Here is a 19,841-nt window from a genome sequence, read left to right as displayed (position 1 = left end):
AATGCTGTCAGATAAAGGAACATTTGTAAATAAAGAAACTATCTAAACTGATCATGATATCCGAAAGGTCCAAATGAAGATCCAAAATTTTATTTTTGAAATCCAAAGTATTTTTTATATAAGTATTAGTTCTTCTGGTTGAAGAAGTGTGAAGATTTGATAAAAATTTTGAAATTTTGTAAGTTGGGATAACCTATGCAATCTACAACTGGCCTCAATGGAATGCCTGGTTTATGAACTTTCGGAAGACCATACAATCTAGGTGGACGACCGAAGAAGGGTTTAAGTTTTCTTTTGATCATTCCATGTAGATCCATTATCTATAAAAGAATTAAGTTTTTTCAATTGACTTCCGGTAGGATCTGATGTAAGAGGCCTATAAGTTGAATAGTCACTTAGTAATAGAGATTTTTCTCTCATATTCCTTCCTATCTTGAATAACTACAGCCTTCCCCTTGTCAGCTTCTGTAATAATTAAATTATTGTTATTCTTAAGTGATTTCAATGCTTTAAATTCAGAGTAAGAAAGATTAGGACATGGAGGTTTCGCATTAAAAAGAATTTTCACACATTCAAAATGTAACCGGTTGGCTGTTTTTTGGGATAAGGATCGAATACCTCTGTCTATGTTATGAAAAAAATTGTTGTTGATACAACTTATTTTTTTTCCTTTAAAAATAAATTGTATCTACAAATTGAAGGAACAGCAATTGGCAATCCTCTTTCTCCTGCTATCTCCAACTTCTTTATGGAACATTTTGAACAATGTATCTTTGACAACATTTTTCCCAGACCTATTATTCATTGGTTCAGATATGTCGATGACATTTTTGCTATATGGAATGGCTCTTTTGATGAACTTCAACAGTTTCTCACTAAGTTAAATACACTTCATCCAAGGATCCAGTTTACCCTAGAAGTATAATCAAATAAGCAGTTAGCCTTTTTAGCTCTTCTAATTCTTTGCCAACCAGATGGTAACCTAAATTTCTCAGTCTATAAAAAGAAGACTCATACAGGCCATTATATCTGTGCTGAATCTCATCACCATCCCAGTCAAAAGGCAGGAACTATTAAAACACTGGTTCATTGTGCCCACTCCTTTTGTTCTTCAGACGATCTATTACAGAAAGAACTGCAATATATTACTTCTTCCTTTCTATCTAATGGATATAAGAATTCCTTCATCAAAAGAGCTGAGTAGTTTGTCTTCCTCTTCAAATACAGAAGAAATAATGTGCATTCCTATCCCATCCCTTATGTACAAGGCATTAGTGAATGTTTAGCAAAAGTTTTAAAACCACTGAATATTTTTGTTGCCTTTCAACAATTCAGAAAAATCTACACCTTTCTCACATCTCCTAAGGACAAGCTTCCACATCTTAATTACCCAGGTGTTTACCAGATTCCTTGCTCTTGTGGATTATCTTATTTCGGACAAACAGGAAGATCTGCCTCTATTCGGCTAGAAGAACACCAGTCTTATATTCAATACCTTGAATCTGAATAGTCTGGACTTGCAGAACATGCCATTATCACTAGACATAGAGGTCATTGGAAAAAGACAAGAGTCCTTCACAAATGTCGGTTCCTCATGGAACGGCTTTATAAAGAAACATGTGAAACTTTATTTCAATCGCCTAACTTAAACAGATCTGATGGTTTACATCTATCACCTTTATGGGAGATAGTACTTTATAATTCAGCTAATCTTTCCTAACTTTTTATTCTATACATAATTTAAAAAAAAAATTTTTTTTTGTTAGGAAATTTATTGACCTTTTTAGTTATCTTACACTAGCTACTTAGGTGGCGCTTTTTGGAATTGTCAGTTATTGTTTAATTTGAGCTTAAAATGTACTGAAGATGCCTGTGACACAGGCGAAAATTATACTATTAAATAATCTTTTTACGTGAGTTTTTCCGTTATTAATTTTGTATTTCGAAGACCAAGATATAGGTCGATAGATCTGTTATTTACAAAGTGCCTTAGACGACAGGAATATATAATATTTGATAATGTTGGAGTCTTGACAAGTAACAGACTGATTTGGAGGAAAATTGTACATAATAAGTTAGTAATGATGTAAATTTTTCATGTAGAATTATCATATCCTGTACATCCCTTGAGGGTACATGGCAGGAATTTGATAATGGTGATGATAATAATAAGGTCGGGTACAAAACTATTAGCAGCATTCTTCAGGGACAATGAGGGCTAATAATCTCAGATATTTTATATCTGAAACAACCAACAAAAAAGGGGTGCTTAAGGGTCAAAACTGTATAACTCAGAGGAGATCTCCACATAGCCTTTAAAGGAATGCAGAGAACCGACCAGCACTTCTGACCTAATGTCCAATCCTCATCTTCTCTGGTGCACCCTGTTGGGTATCTACCTGGATACTGAACGAAAGAGGATGGGCTGCCAATTTGGGATTTAGCCGACGAAATTGTATTCTTATTGGCTTAAAACAATATACAAATGATGATACAACATGACAAAATTTCATGCCGGCTGGGACGTCACCTGGTTAAACAGGGACCCCCTGTTGTTTTCACCAGGGAACCAGGGCGAACAGCGAAAAGTCAGCTATTGGAACAAATCTGAAAGCACACCCCAACTCAACATCACCAGAGTTAAAGATCGATAAAATCAACATAAGAAGCCTGAATGGCAAAGAAATGGAGCTAGCTGAGGAATTAGATAAGAACCAGATCGACATAATAGTTGACTGGAAACAAAAAAGACAAAAACTGGTGAGATATTTCTGAGCAATAAATACAAAATGTTATATTCAGGCAATGACAATCAAGGAAAAGAAGGAGTAGCCATTGTATTCAACACTAAATATGAGGCTAGTCTTCTTGAATTGCAGGCAGTCTCAAGTAGAGTGATGTGGGCAAATATCAGAATGGGGAACTGGACAATGAAACTTATATGTGCCTATGGTCTCACAGAAGATTCTACTAGAAGTGGAGGAATTTTTTGATGCTTTAGAAAAAGCAACTGACACCATGAAAAAGCAAAAGTTGGTCCTTGTTGGGGATCTAAATAGCAGAGTAGGAAATGACTGTCAGACATACAAAAATATTTTGGGAAAATCTGGAGAAAAGAGCAAAGCTAATAATAATGGCAAATACCTGTTGGAGTTCTGCTCAGGACATGGACTGGTTATTACTAACACCATGTTCAAACATAAAAATGTGCACAAATTCACATGGAGAGAAGAGGCAATGAATAAGAAAAGTCTCATAGACTATATTATTGTTGATAGTGATGTTTTTCCACTGGTGTAGGACACCAGAGTGTACAGAGGATTTGAAATTGGAAGTGATCACTATTTAGTCATGAGCAGGATAAAATTGAATTTCATATTCAAAAGAATAACATGTAAGAAAGTTTTAAAGCGAATAAAAGTTGAGCAGCTCTCAAATGTGAACTGTAGACTAAAATACACAAAGATTGTTGAAGAAAAAATGAAAGAGTTTGAGAACAGGAACAAATCCTTCGAGTTTCAGTGGCAAACCTTGAATCTATCCCTGATTGATTCAGCTAGAGAGGCATGTGGTGAGGTTGTCTGCAAAGGTAGAAAAATCAGAACTCCATGGTGGAGACATAGGAAGTTAAAGAGGCAGTGAAGGAAAAGAAGAAAGCATATCAAAAGTTCCTGGCAAATAAGTCAGCTTGTGCTCTTAGAGAATATAGCAACAAATATAAGAAAGCGAAACACTGTGTAAAACTAGCTAAACAAAAGTCATGGGAGGACTTTGGCAAGAACATAGAAATTAAATATCAAGAAGGTGGTAAGATATTCTGGAGGTTGTTGAAGAAGCTTAAAAATGGCGGAAAGAGTGCTGTAAAAGGAATTAGAGATGATAAAGGTGACACGAAAACAGGAGAAAAAGATATCCTTGACGTATGGAGTAATTACTTTGAAAAATTGCTAAAAGAAACAAGCAGTGATAGCACAGTGTTAAAAACACTCAACTGGCATACAAGCAGGAATACATATCCATACTTGAAGTAGAAAAGCCATCAAAGGCTTAAAATGTGAACAGTCAACAGGAGTAGATGATATTCGACCAGAAATGCTGAAGTATGGTGGTATAAAAGTCTTACAGTGGCTGCACTGTATAGTTCAGAAAGCCTGGACAGAGCAACAAATTCCTGATGATTGGAGTGGAGCTCTAATAGTACCCATATATAAAAAAGGAAATAAAACTGAATGTGAGAATTACAGAGTTATTTCCCTACTGAGTGTTCCTGGCAAGATCTATTCTAGTATACTTGAGAAACGGTTGAGAAGAATTGTGGAAGAAAAGCTTGGTGAAGAACAACTTGGATTCAGGCCAAATAGAGGCTGTCAGGATCAGATCTTTACTTTACGACAAATAGTTGAGAAAGCATGGAAATATAACAAAGATCTGTATTTAAGTTTTGTCGATCTGGAAAAGGCATATAACAAGGTGCCAAGAGAGAAGCTATTCAATACACTACAGTTATATGGTGTAAATGGGGCATTATATCGAGCAATTCTTAGTCTTTATTTGAGTTGTAAATCAATTGAAGGAAGTACAGGAAGATGGTTTAATGTTAAATCTGGTGTGAGACAAGGATGTACATTATCCCCTCTGTTATTCATTATCTATATGGATCACATTATGAAGGAAAGTGGTATTAAACATGATATCAAAATTGGAGATGTTAATGTCAGCTTTATGCGGACGATGTTATACTTCTAAATAAATCTGCTAAAGCTTGCAAGATGACTAAATTGAATAACTGTTATAATAGGTATGGTATGAAGGTCAGCAATAAAAAAGACAAAGATAATGAAAATAGGTAGAATCGTTGAAAATGTCAACTGTGTTGTGAATGGAGAACCTGTGGAACAAGTAAAACATTTCAGTTACTAGGCACAATTTTTAGTGAAGATGGTAAATTAAATATGGAAATAGACAACAGAATCAACAAAGCTGGTATGGTAGGAAGTCAATTCAATAAATTCATATGGAATAAGAGAGAAATTAGTTTGGAACACTAAATTAGCTGTATACAAGACAGTGTTCAAACCAGTTTTAACTTATGGATCTGAGAGCTGGGTCAGAAGTAAAACACTTGACCAAAGACTAGAGACCGAAGATATGAGAATCCTGATATGAGATATGAGATTAGAGGCATAAACAGATGGCATCAATGGCAATATCATATTAAAAACGAGGATATTAGTAAAGAACTTGACACTGTCAGCATCCAGGAATGAATTAGCAGAGCTAATCTCAGGTGGCATGGTCGCTTAAACAGAATTGGCAAGGAAAGATTAGCAAGACAAGTGTTCTCTGCCTGGTTAGCAGGAAAACGACCCAGAGGAAGACCAAGAAATAGGTGGATTGATACGGTACAAAGTGCCTAAGACGATAGAAATATAAGATCTGATAATATTGGAGTTTTGATAAGTAACAGACTGATTTGGAGGAAAATTGTAGATAGGATGTTATTAATGATGTAAATTTTTCATGTAGTACTATCATATCCTGTTCACCTCTTGAGGGTACAAATCAGGAATTTGATGATGATGACGATGAACTACCAAAAAAGTATCATTTTCACAAGTCACAATCAAGCTTTTTTTTTTTTTTAATGCTTTCAATAATGTATCCAGAATGAAGGTCATAGAAGATCAATCATAACTAGTGTCATATAAATCAAATACCATTTATGTATTCCTGGTTTCATTCAAAAATAAGGAGTCACTTTTCAGCCCACTTCTGTGTAAACTGTAACTGGTGAGCATGTAACAAAGGTATATTGTTCCAAAAGAGATCCTCATTATTACATATTTTTATTATTATTATTTTTTATAAATGTCTACAACTTTAATTCAATCAGTAAAACATTATAAGATTTCATAAAACTTTACATATTTTCACTAATGACATGGAATAGTTGTTAGCTAGCACCTTCTGTTGAGGAATTTTCTGCTGTGATACCCAAATCCCTGATAACTTTGGAAGGATTTCCCTGGAGTACTTTTCTAGACAATCTTATCTGCCCGGTGACTGGATCTCTACCAAAATATTTTACAGAGATTTTCTGTCCTGTTTCTAAACCTAGGGCACTTGGATGAGCAATCTAGAAATAAATTCATATTATACTATAATAAACAGTATAACACAAAAGCAGAGAATTTAAATTTGATTACAAAGTTCAAGGCACATAAATTTTTAGCTTCTGTAATAATGATATGAGCTTCCATAGCTCAGTTATTTAGACGCGCCCCTCTGGGTTGGAAAGACCTGGGTTTGAATCCATCTATGGAATGAGGAACCTTTATGAGTTGTTTTCAATAAAATGTATGATGTGGTGTGGCAGTATCATACATAAAAATGAATTCTTCACCTACAGCATCATGGAACAATCGAACATGATGTTGAAGAACTTCATTACAATATCGTTCACCAGTCACAGTTCCTTTTTCTAACACTTGTAGCTGAGTGTCCATTAAGTATAATGTCTCCTCACATGATCCCAGCAATGCTGTATCTATTCCTTTGAAGAATATTCTTGCAATGGTAAGCAGTACCACTATCATGCAAGATCAAATGCCATCTAGAATTGGAGGAAAGACTAAAATGACTCATCTGTAAAGAGTACATTAGCCCATTAGTGTCTTTTCCAATTTTTATGGATACAGCACTAATGAAAACCTGCTGTATGATGAGCTGTGGATAATGGGATGCAAACTACAGGCCTTTGGGTGTATACTTGTCACAGACATCTTTGTTGCTGTGGTATTTTGATTATGTTTTGCTGTTATAACCAAAAATCTGTCTTCATGCTCCGTAGCCCCTTAACAAACATTTGGAACACATTTCACTGGTTTGAAATGCTGCCCAAATTACTGATATTGCCATAGGTAATATCAGTAATTCTGCAGCCTTCTTCAAGCTTTCCAATAATTCTTCTCTGCATGAAATCATCTAGATGATGCCTTTGAGACATTACAAGACATAGTTTTGCAACTTCATTCCTTCATGAAAAAAGCTTCCTTCAAACACCACTCACTTAGTACAGTCTTTTGCCTTTTATTCTTTTGAATGCTACCACAAAGTCCCTTTGCACACAATTCAAAAATTTGAATGTGCATCTGCTTTCTACTCAAAATACAAATTGCCACAAGCTGATTCATCTGAATTTGCAGTAGTAACCTTCAGAAATAGTGTTTGTCTTTAGGTTTTGGACACTTGTGTAATTTTAATGTGAATCCTACCCATTAAGGGGATGTAAGTCTATTGCACCAAAATGTGGGTAAGGCAAGAGTTAGCTAGTCCAGAAACCTTTCTTTAGAGATGAACACGGAACTTTTTTTTTTTTTCAAGTCACTCTACGCCTCTGATAAGCAAGTGTTGGTCTCTCACAACAGGCAACAAAATTACCTACTGATTTAAGACATTCACAAACTTCCATGCCCACATTGGGATTTGAATAACAATATAAAAGTTGAAGTGTGGAAGTGATATTCACTCACATATTCTTTTGACCATCCAGCAGCAGTGCATCCCAATTCTCCTACGTATGAAGACCACACATGAATTTTAATCCTATAGACACTGGGTGTAATTGGGGGAAAGGGGACAGGATTCTTAATGGAGTTACATTAAAAGATTTTGATGGTGGTGGGAGTCTGAAAATAATTTTTAGTTAATATGCCAGCCTGGCTGGCCGAGTGGTTAGCATATCCGCTCTCCAGCTAAACAGCTGCGGATTCGAATCCCGCCTGGGCATGGATGTTTGTGATTGTCTGTGGAAATACTAGCGGTGGTGGTATAGTTGTGGTCAGTTGGTGGAGACAGAGTTGTAGAGCAGGTGTCAAATAATAATAATAATATTTCTGCTATACTCTGCTGATCTGCAGTAGTAACCTTCAGAGATAGTGTTTGTCTTTAGGTTTTGGACACTCGTGTAATTTTAATGTGAATCCTACCCATTAAGGGGATGTAAGTCTATTGCACCAAAATGTGGGTAAGGCAAGAGTTAGCTAGTCCAGAAACCTTTCTTTAGAGATGAACACGGAACTTTTTTTTTTTTTTTCAAGTCACTCTACGTCTCTGATAAGCAAGTGTTGGTCTCACAACAGGCAACAAAATTACCTACTGATTTAAGACATTCACAAACTTCCATGCCCACATTGGGATTTGAATAACAATATAAAAGTTGAAGTGTGGAAGTGATATTCACTCACATATTCTTTTGACCATCCAGCAGCAGTGCATCCCAATTCTCCTACGTATGAAGACCACACATGAATTTTAATCCTATAGACATTGGGTGTAACTGGGGGAAAGGGGACAGGATTCTTAATGGAGTTACATTAAAAGATTTTGATGGTGGTAGGAGTCTGAAAATAATTTTTAGTTAATATGCCAGCCTGGCTGGCCGAGTGGTTAGCATATCCGCTCTCCAGCTAAACAGCTGCGGATTCGAATCCTGCCTGGGCATGGATGTTTGTGATTGTCTGTGGAAATACTAGTGGTGGTGGTATAGTTGTGGTCAGTTGGTGGAGACAGAGTTGTAGAGTAGGTGCCCTCCCTCGATGACTCTTTGGACTCCATGGAGGTGTCAAATAATAATAATAATAATAATAATATTTCTGCAATACTCTGCTGATCTTTCTTGGAAAGTATTTGGAATTTGGGTTGTAACTTCTGTAAAGCACAGGTAGGATGGAATTAATCTTATAATAATTCTATAAAATTATTTATGCAAGTAATGGGCTGTTCTTCTTGAACAAATAACCAATGCATAATTAATATGCATGTTAGTAATACCTAATTTCTTGGAACAAACAGTAGCAAACAAATTAACCCGATCAAGCCAAAATTTTGGTTTTGGTTTTTGTTTCATTTCACAATAATTTTGGTTTAGTTCATTCTTTTGGTGAGTGCTGTGTGTTTTAACTGTCTCTACAATGTTTATTAATAGTGTAAACAAGCTGACATTTGTAGTGTGACATCTCTAAGAAAGCATTCAAAGATATTTCTCTTTGATATCACACATCCATGACTCAGAGACAATTAATTAGTAAGGCATTGGTTTGGGTACTGTTAATGTGATTTTAAGAAGGTTCAGGGAGACAGGTACTTTTTTTCTGACAGAAAAGGAAAATGTAGGTGAAAAAGGAAAACTGTACATACTCAAGATTGTTTACCAGTTAGGAAAAGCAAAATGAATCCAAGATTTTCTGCTGTAAATTTAAACAGAGACTTGGCACCTAGGGGTATTAATGTTTCTGACACGATAGTCTGTCAAAGACTGTTGGAAGCAGGGAGGACTGCCCACAGACCAAAAAAGAAAAACTATTGACAAAGGCTATGCAGAAAAGAGGCTCCAGTGGGCAAAATTGTACAAAGATTGCACTGCTGAGAAGTGGAAGAAGGTCATATTCTCAGATGAGAACTTTTTCTTTGTCCAAGGAGAGTGAGTATCCTATGTTTGCAACATATGATACTCCTAAACACCTAGCTACAAAGATGTTCTGGGGTTGTTTTACACATGATGGTCTGGGATCACTTGTGCCTATTGACGGTATGATAAAAAGTGACCAATACATAAAAATACTGGAGAAAAGAGGGAGGTCCTACAGATCCAGAAAGACAAAAAATTCATATTTCAACAAAATCTGCCTCAATAGTACTCTTCAAAAAAGTGAAGGAGTTCCTTAAAAATCACAACATCCAATTGCTTCAGTAGGCAGGTAACTCTCTTGACATTAATCCAATAGAAAATTTGTGGGCCATAGTGAAAAAGAGACTTGAAAAATTAAATTGTGATACAAAGGATAACTTAATACAATCCATTATATAAGTATGGTTTTGAGAAGCAGAAATAAGCAAAATGTTAGTGTATATGAGTCTATGCTTAAGTGAATTAATAAACTTGTTAGGAACAGAAGAGCACATATAAATTATTAGATAAAGTGTGAGTTTAATTTTTGTACTAATTTTCTTGTGAAATTAAAATTTTTCTTTAAAATGTGAGTTCAAATTAATTTGTTTGCTACTGTAAGTCTACTTTGATAATGACCTGTTTCAGTGATCTGAACAGTATGCCAAAAGTCATCATGATCAGGCAGATGCATGATTATGTTTCTAGGAATGATAGTTGTAAGGCTATCATTTTAGTTAGCAACTAAATAATAATAATAGTAAATAATGGCATTATGCTTACAATGGTTGGTCAGGTAGCTAACAAATAAGTTTAAAGGCAGTTGTGTAATCAAATAACTTGATAACATATGTTAACAGGACTAGTGGTTAAGGGGGAAAAGGTGCTTTTCTACTTAAAACATTTACATCAGTAATTCACAAGGAAGCCAGGTGAGGTGGAAAGATAAAATAAAAATCTTATAACCGTCCTGTCATTCTGTAGGTAAACATTACTTATAACACAAAATTGCCAGACTTAAGAATGTGGGAGAAAGTACTAATGTTGATGGAATTCAATGTATAGGTATTAATTGATCAGGATGGCTGGAATGAATCTGCAAGACTCATTCCAGTCATCCTGAAAGATATAAAGCAGGAATAAAATAAAGCTGGAATATATAAAGGTATATATTCCAGCCATATGAATTAAGGTTAGTTCTCTAGTCTCCAGAAATGAGGTTTTGGACTTCATGAACATTCCTTGGATAATGGCAAAAATTTATAGTAATCCATGATTTTATTAATGGGATGCATAAGGGTCAAAGCTGTATAACTGAGAGGAGATCTCCAAAAGGAAAGCAGAGAACCAACTGGGGCTTCTGACCTAATGTTCAATCCACGCCTTCTCGTGGTGCACTCTGTTAGGTATCTATCTAGATACTGAATGAATGAGGAAGGGCTGGCAATTTGGAACTTAGCTGATAAAACTGTATTCTTATTGGCTTAAACCACAATGTAAAATGTTGGTAAAACATGACAGAAATTCATTCTGGCTGGAATCACTAGTTAAACAAGTGCTCTCATTGTTTTTGCCAGGGGAATAGGGCAAACAGCAAAAACAAGTCAGCTACTGCAATAAATGTTGAAACACATCCCAACTGAACATCACCAGAGTTCAAGCTTGGTATACTGTCAACATAAGAAGCCTGAATGGCAAAGAAATGGAACTAGGAGAGGAAGTGGATAAGTACCAGATCGACATAACAGGGGTGACTGAAACAAACAAACAAACAAACAAAAAAAAAGACAAAAACAGGTGAGATCTTTCTAAGCAATAAATACAACATGTTATATTCAGTCAATAACATTCTGGAAAAAGAAGGAGTAGCTATTCAACACTAAATATGAGGCTACTCTTCTTGAATGGTAGGCAAAACAAGGTAGAGTGATTCTCGTGGAAAGGATTAGACATTGGTTATGCATTTTTACCAAATAGCTTAAGGAAATTACAACATATACTAGAATATACATTAAAATAAATTTTAATACACTTCCAATATTTTGGCAACGTTGCCATTTTCACAGGAACTTAAAAACAAGACATGTGCACCCAAGCACAACAAACAGTAAATGAGGAGCAGGAAGCTATTCTTTCTCCTAAAAGTCCTGATGGTGCCCCCTAGCTGGCAATGTTGGTATTCTTGGGCGATTGGGCTGAAGGTCTTCTGTTGTAGGTTTCCCAAATTTGGGGCAGTCTCGTGCAACCAAATTTGTTGAGGTTTCAATTGTTTCTTAGGGCTGAGGCTGATTCCATGAAAAGCCTTTCATATTTGAATTTACTACGGTGTATTTGTGAATACACCGTAGTAATTATTCACAAATATATTTGTACATTTGTGAATAAGGAGGAGACATCAAAACTGACCATTATGTCAGTGTGTTTGAGTGTAAGGTTTTCTATGCTGGCTTTGAAGTGGGTTGAGTTTTTTATGTGTAAAGGTGTGTTGCCAGTATAGTGTGTGAGAGCTTTCACCAAATGTTTAGCTAGTTTGTATGTGGAGAATCAATGCCATCCACTATGGGACGTAATGGCACATTTTCTTTATGTATTTTTGGGAGTCCATATATATATGGCAGGGGGGGGAGAGTAATGGAGTTAAACGTTTTAATTTGTTAGTGACTTCTACAGGCCAAGAAGTGACCTTCTTAAGGTGCCTGTGAAGTTTTCTAATTTGTGAGTTGGTGGGATTGTATTCAATAGGGAGGTAAATAGCCCCATCTAATAATAGAGCATTAAGCTTACCTGTGTAGTCTGTTTGGTTGAGTACTACGGTGGCATTTCCCTTATCTGCTTTGGTGATTATTATTTCTTTGTTTTTCTTTATTTCCTGCAGAGCTTTATATTCACTATTGGATATGTTGTTTTTGGTGGTCTTGCTTTGGTGAGAACACAAGCTACATCCAGTCTAATATTGTTGGCGATGTGGTTTGGAAGATGGCAGATCTCGTGTTCAATCTGGATCATTATATCCTCAGCTGGTATTTTCTGGGAGCAATATCGAAGTTGTACTCAATTTCGCCATTAGTACTCAACCAAACGGACTACACAGGTAAGCTTAATGCTCTATTATTAGATTGGGCTACTTACCTCCCCATTGAATACAATCCCACTAACTCACAAATTAGAAAACTCCATAAGCTCTTTAAGAAGGTCACTTCTTGGCCTGTAGAAGTTACTATCAAATTAAATCCATTTAACCCTATCCCCCCCCCCCCCCGTATATATGGACATCCAAAAAAAACATAAAGAAATGTGCCATTACGTCCCATAGTGGATGACACTGATTCCCCCACATACAAATTAGCTAAACATTTGGTCAAAGCGCTCACACACTATACTGGCAACACACCATCACAAAAAAAAAAAAAAAAACTCAGCCCACTTCAAAGCCAGCATAGAAAACCTTACACTCCAACAAACTGACATAATGGTCACTTTTGATGTTTCCTCATTCACAAATGTCCCACTCAAAGAAACCTTAGCACTAATTCAAGCTAAATTTCCTCCCAATATCTCAGCCCTATATCAGTTCACAATGAATTCAGGCTATTTCGTTTGGGCAGGGAAAATTCTACAAACAAACAGAGGGGACAGCCACGGGTTCACCACTCTTCCTACCCTTAGCCAACTTTTATATGCACACTAATCACCCACCAGCATGATGGAACCTTGGTTTTTCTCAGTCTATAGAAAACCCACCCATACAGGTAGATACATTCACCAACAATCCCCCCCCCCCCCGCAACAATATGGAGTCATTAAGACACTACACAACAGGGCTAAACTTATCTGTTCAAATGACAATGACCTAACCACAGAACTAAACCACATTCTCAACACTTTCTCAGCCAATGGCTACCTCCCCCCCCAAAAAATCCAAAAAATATTGAAACCAATCAATCCCCCCCCCCAACAAGGATTACTCTAAATCCATCACCATACCCTATATCCGAGACACCTCAGAAAAAATTACAAAAATCCTAAAAAAACACGACTTAAGGTCTTGTTACAGACCATATAAAAAATTGGCATCCCTTATCCGCTCTACTAAAGACCAACCTCCCCCCCCCCCCCCTAGACCTACCTGGTGTATACCAGGTCCCTTGCAGCTGTAAGCTGTCCTACTTTGGCCAAACAGGCAGGACAGTTAATAACAGAATTTCAGAACACAAGGACTACATCCGGTTTCACCAATACAGCCACTCTGGTTTTGCAGACCATTTACTGGATACCCGCCATAGAATACGGTGGAAGAAAGCCAATAATACACCGTAGTAAATTCAAATATGAAAGGCTTTTCATGGAATCAGCCTCAGCCCTAAGAAACAATTGAAACCTCAACAAATTTGGTTGCACGAGACTGCCCCAAATTTGGGAAACCTACATCAGAAGACCTTCAGCCAAAATGCCCAAGAATACCAACATTGCCTGCTAGGGGACACTATCAGGACTTTTAGGAGAAAGAATAGCTTCCTGCTTCGTCTTCATTTACTGTTTGTTGTGCTTGCGTGCATGTGTCTTGTTTTTAAGTTCCTGTGAAAATGGCAACGTGACGTTGCCTAAATATATGAAGTGTATTAAAATTTACTTTAATGTATATCCTAGTATATGTTGTAATTTCCTTAAGCTATTTAGTAAAAAAAAAGGTAGAGTGATGTGGGCAAATATCAAAATGGGAAACTGAACAATGAGACTTATTAGTGCCTATGGTCCCACAGAAGGTTGTACTAAGGTAAAAGTGGAAGAATTTTTTAAGACTTTAGAGAAAGCAACTGACACAATGAAAAAGTTGGTCCTTGTCGGAGATATAAATAGCTGAGTAGGAAATGACTGCCAAATATATAGAAATATTTTGGGAAAATTTGAAGAAAAGAGCAAAGCTAATAATAATAGCAAATATCTATTGGTTTCCAACTTAAAAATGTGCATAAATTCACATAGAGAGAAGAGGCAAGGAATAAGAAAAGTCTCATTGACTATGTAATTGTTGATAGGGATGTTTTCTTACTGGAGTAAGTGCAAGACACTAGGTGTACAGAGGACTTGAAATTGGAAGTGATCACTATTTAGTTTTGAGCAGGATAAAATTGAATTTCATATTGAAAGGAAGAACATGCAAGAAAGTTTTAAAGCGAATAAAAGTTAAGCAGTTCTCAGATGTGAACTGTACACTAAACTACACAAAGATTATTGAAGAAAAAATGAAAGAGTTTGAGAACAGGAACCAGTTTGAGTTTGAGAACTTGGAGATTCAGTGGTAAGTCCTGAAGAAAACATTGATCGATTCAGCCAGAGAGGCATGTGGTATAGTTGCCTGCAAGGATAGAAAAATCAGAACTCCATGATGGACACAGGAAGTTAAAGAGATAGTGAAGGAAAAGAAGAAAGCATTCCTGGCAAATAAGTCAGCTTGTGCTTTTAGAGAATATAGAGACAAATGTAGGAAAGCTAAACACTGTGTAAAACTAGATAAACAAAAGTCAGGGGAAGGCTGTTGTAAGAACATAGAAAATAAATATCAGGATGGTGGCAAAATATTCTGGAATTTGTTGAAAAAGCTCAGAAATGGAGGAAAGGTGAATGAAAACTGGAGAAAAAGATATCCTTGAGGTATGGAGTAATTACTTTGAAAAATTGCTAAATGAAACAAGCTGTGATGACAGCACAGTGGTAAAAAAACACTAAACAAGCATGCAATCAGGAATACATATCCATACTTGAAGTAGAAAAGCCATCAAAAACCTGAAATGTGGAAAGGAAGCAGAAGTAGATGATATTCAACCAGAAATGCTCAAGTATGTCCATACTCAGGATTTAATCTTGGGGAAAGGGGTCTGAGTTGAGCAAACATTTGAGAATACACACTATGCATCGCATACGACCTATGACTGAGCATCTGCAATGATCACTAATTCATCAGTAGTATAGAAATAGAAGACACGACACAATAAAAAATATTTAAAAAAATGAATTTTAATTAGGAAAAGAATTTTGGAAATTTTTCTAGTGTTTTTTTCCCTTTTTCTTTGGGGGTACCAGCCCCAAAGAATTGCAGTGAGTCTGAGGACTCATTGCAAGAGACCACTTTACACCATACTATACTGATATACTTTGTATAGTTCTGTTCTATTTAAAAATGCTTATCTTTGTTCTGGTTTTCCTGTTTTGTGGGAGGATAAAATCCAGTTACCAGGGGAGGGGGGGGGGGAAGCCATGTATGAAAGCAGAAAACTTACAAGATTCTTCATATCCAAGATGGGATCCACTCGGTTTTTCCAACTGTTGCCATAAGCTTTATTTTTTGCAGCTCATTTTATAGAGAAAAAACAGTTTACAAAAAAATTAGTCACTTACTATATCAAGCAATCCAATCAACCCTAATACTATTTACTGACTTTTCAGGCCTCATGGCACTTAAGGCGAAGATCCATTTCTTCCAGACTCAGGACCTCTGTCCTGAGCCACCAGTTCTGATTCTCTCCAGCTCTGTCAGCCAGCCATTCTTCTTTCTTTTTCTGTCATTCCCTGACAAGTTAATTTTCCCTTTTCCCTTCTGGATCATTGTCAAAGCCACTAGAAATCTCTCTGCTATCCATTCTCAGTGTGTGTCCAATTTCAATCTGTGTTTTTATTTATTTATTTATTTCATCAATGATACTACTTTTTTTGCCCGGTGAGCTTATGTAAATCATCATATTTTGGCCAGTTTCCATGTCTCCGATACATGTAATACTGCTTTAATATTACTATTGAAGATCTTTAAAATTTTCATGTTATAATATTTGGATGACCTCTATATTATTTAATTTTATGAAAGTAGTATTAGCTTTTGTCAATGTTTGCATTATATCCCTATCAATTCCGCCCTCAGTATCTACATTTGCTCCTGAGTTGTAAAATTCTTAACTTCTAATGCATGTTAATTGATTTTAACTTTTTTGTGGTAATTTAAGAACTTTTGTTTTAGTCATATTTATTTTATGACCAACCATTTCAGCTGTTTTATACAAATCTTCTGATCTTGCTTGCATATCATTGTATTCTGATGATAGAGATTTCATCAGATGAAATCTCTATCATCTTTTATGTTCATCTGCATATCTAGATTTTCAAAGTGTGATATAGGATTCCAGCAAATTCCTCTTCTTACATTTGCAAATTTTCTAATAATCCAATCAATGATATGTTAAACAGGACATTACATAGATAATTACAATATAGATAAACTTTGTACTTGACAATCTATCTGTACCTAGTCCAGCTATAAATACTGTTACAATTTGAACAGCACATACAAACCACAGGTATAATGTACATATAGCAGCATTCTTCCAAATCAGTCTATTATTTGTGTTCTACCTAATTCAATCACTTCTCCATCTTCAAGGAACTCTTAGGTGCACAAATTCACTGATATTGTGATTTCTTCCTTTGGTTTTTTGCTTCCAATATGTTCTTTGTAAATTTTCCATTTCACATTCTTTTTAGGTGACCCAGTTTTATCATTTTGTTTTTTTGATAGCTTTATTTTAATATAATATTGCCACTGTGCCACCTGTTCATTCCTCTAAATTTCCTTAGGACTTTCATATCTGTAGTCTTTGATCAAATGCTTTATTTCTAATTGAATCATTATCCATATGCCAAGAATGGTTTGAATACTGTCTCCTATATTGCTACTTGATATTCCAGATTGTATGGATGATTACATACCAGTTCTACATAAAATTTATTCAACTGTCTTCCCATCACCTTAACCTTTCTTATTTTATTGTATATTTCCTTATTCAGTTTGCCACATTCACTGAATATTGTAATGAAACAAATGTGTGATGAAGTTCACTACCGAGAACATAGTACAAGTTTCTTCCTGTTTTTCTGTCTATTTTCAGACTTTTTTTGGTTTTTGCTGATTCTCAAATCAAATACATCACAGCAATTACATAATCTGACTAAATACTTCTGATGTGTGGTATATTTATTCAACAGAATAATGTTATCTGCATGGAGTAAAGATTCGTCTTCTTCTCATCTGCACAAATCAGAAGTCATGTAATCATGGAATTTCTTTCAGTCCACTGTTTTTTTTATGTAGTTCTATTATGGAGTTTAAGTAGGTGCTTTCTTTAATGTTGTCAATCCATTTCTTTCTTGGTCTTCCTCTGCTGGGCTGTCCTTCAATTCTACCATTTAATAATATGTAGTAGTCTTTCTGGTTTCATTCTTGAAACATGCCTAAACCAGCTTAGTTGCTCTTTTTAGTGCTGCAATTATTGTTTCTTTAAAATTAAGCTCTTCCCTGACTTCATTTGTTTTTCTTTCTGTCCAGCTTGTTATATTGGTTTTTCTTAGGCATTTCATTTCAAAAGCATTGAGTTTATCCATTTCTTTTTTTCTTAAGATCCACCATTCTGAGCTATAGAGCACTGTGGGAATTATCATTGTTTTATATATTTTTAGTTTGAGTTCTTTGCTTAATCTTTTATTGTTCCATATTTTTTGTAGTCAGCCCATTGTTATCCATGAAACAGTTGAGATCTTCAGTGTTCATTGAGCCTAGGTAAGTGAATTTCTTTACTTGTTCTATATTATTGTTTCTTATATTCATTTCGATTGCTTCTCTTTTTCTTCCTAATAGGAAGATCTAAGATAAATATCCTGTATTTGAATATTTGCTTTTAATACTACTTAACTTAATAATGTGATCTACATAAATTATAAATAACAGTGGACATAGCAGATACCCTGTCTTCATTATCCATTTGTGCATCCACCAATACTAACCGCTAATTTGCCACTTAAGCATATCTTTCTGTGTCCAAATGTGGTTCAATTCACACCATACAAATTTAGTATTCTAAGCAGTGTTCTCCTTAGTGCCATCATGTACTTTCACAACCATTAATAAAGATTAAATAGCGATCTTGGCAAGCACTATTTGGCCTAAACCTAAATTTGTTTCTTCCCACTTTTTTAGCCTTTTCTCAAGTATACTTGTATAAATCTTTCCTGGAACACTTAGTAAAAAAACCCTTCTACAATTTGTATGCTCAACTTCATTCCTCCTTTTTACTCAAATTACAGTTTACTCTCACTATAGCAAACTTCTAGGGACTACAGAAATTGTTTGTTATAGATTTAGCACAGTATTGTGCCTATAAGGTTTGGTCTGGTGTTTTTAGTAGTTTGTTATAATAAGCATGGTTATAGCAAGAATTGATTGTATCTGGAACTGTACTTTGTAACTAAGCTTTCTGAATCATGTAGTGTAGTCACTGTGAAAATTTTATACAAACATTTCAGCATTTCAGGTTGAACATCAAGCTGGGCTATGGAATAGTTAGCTAAAATATGAAGTAACTGTAACCTGTCTTTCTATGTTTCAGATTTCTAACTGGTTTTTCTACCTCAAATACACCACACACATTCTCTCACAATTGTACTTTTCCTGGATATATTGTATGACTGTTCTATCACATTGCATTATCCCATTTAAAAATTTTTCAAAGTAATCATTCAGGCATCCACATCATCTTTATCATATCTGAGTGTTGCTTACCCTAACTCTTGCATTAACTCGACTCACTTTTACAGTAAATTTTATTACGTATTCAATTTTAAGCTTACCTGAAATTATGAAATTAATTTATAAAAATTCCCTCTAGTCTGGGATTCCTTTCCAAATTGACTATTCTGAATGTACTGACATTAGGAAGTGTTGAAATGCTAGTAGATTGTTACAAGAAATGGATCAACAAAGAATACAAGAAGGATATATTAAATGAAAACTGAGGAGAAAAGTAGAAGACTAAAGAAAATGTAGAGAAAGCATATAAGAGAAGATTTATGAAAACTTGGGCTGAAGCAGTGTTCATGAAGATGGAATATAGGAGGAGAGAAAGAAATGGAGAGCTTTGATACACCTCTAACAGTTTCTGCTAGAGCAATTGTTGATGATAAGTCTCAGCAGCATAAATTAAGTTTGCATGGTATAATTCCTGTGTTAGCTCTAATAAATTGAACCTAATAAATTGAAGACGGCCATCAGCATTATGCTGATGGCCATCTTCAATTTTTTAGGTTCCAGTAGTGAACTATCACTGTTCACCTTTATTCTCTCACAAAAACAACAAAGACTTGTACAGGGTGTCCCAAAATTCACGCAAGAAGTAATTTTGATAGAAAAACACAGGTTTTTAATTAAAAATTGTAATTTCTTATTGATTCATAAAGTATACAGTATAGGGTTATGCATGGAATAGCATATCGAGTAAATGACCTCCACGGCTTTGCTGGCATATACGCACTCTTTTGTCGAAATTTTCCATGACTGTTTTGCATAAATGTGGCT

General features: G+C 35.4%; 1 protein-coding gene across 1 annotated transcript in view; it reads right to left on the bottom strand.

The window, feature by feature from the left end:
• Nucleotides 1-5,895: 5,895 nt before the first annotated feature.
• PNPase (polyribonucleotide nucleotidyltransferase 1) overlaps nucleotides 5,896-19,841 on the bottom strand; it is a 440,058-nt gene continuing 426,112 nt past the window's right edge. Inside the window, exon 23 of the mRNA XM_090395838.1 lies at nucleotides 5,896-6,136. Coding sequence (XP_090251964.1) covers nucleotides 5,954-6,136 — 183 coding nt within the window. The 3' untranslated portion in view covers nucleotides 5,896-5,953. The remainder of the gene's footprint in view (nucleotides 6,137-19,841) is intronic.

This window comes from Typopeltis vanoorti, chromosome 7 (genome assembly GCF_054136105.1).
Source record: "Typopeltis vanoorti isolate ZY-2024b chromosome 7, IOZ_Tvanoo_1.0, whole genome shotgun sequence".
NCBI lineage: Eukaryota > Metazoa > Arthropoda > Arachnida > Uropygi > Thelyphonidae > Typopeltis > Typopeltis vanoorti.
The sequence above is the reverse complement of the archived record's forward strand: the minus strand, read 5'-3'. Positions and strand labels throughout refer to the sequence as shown.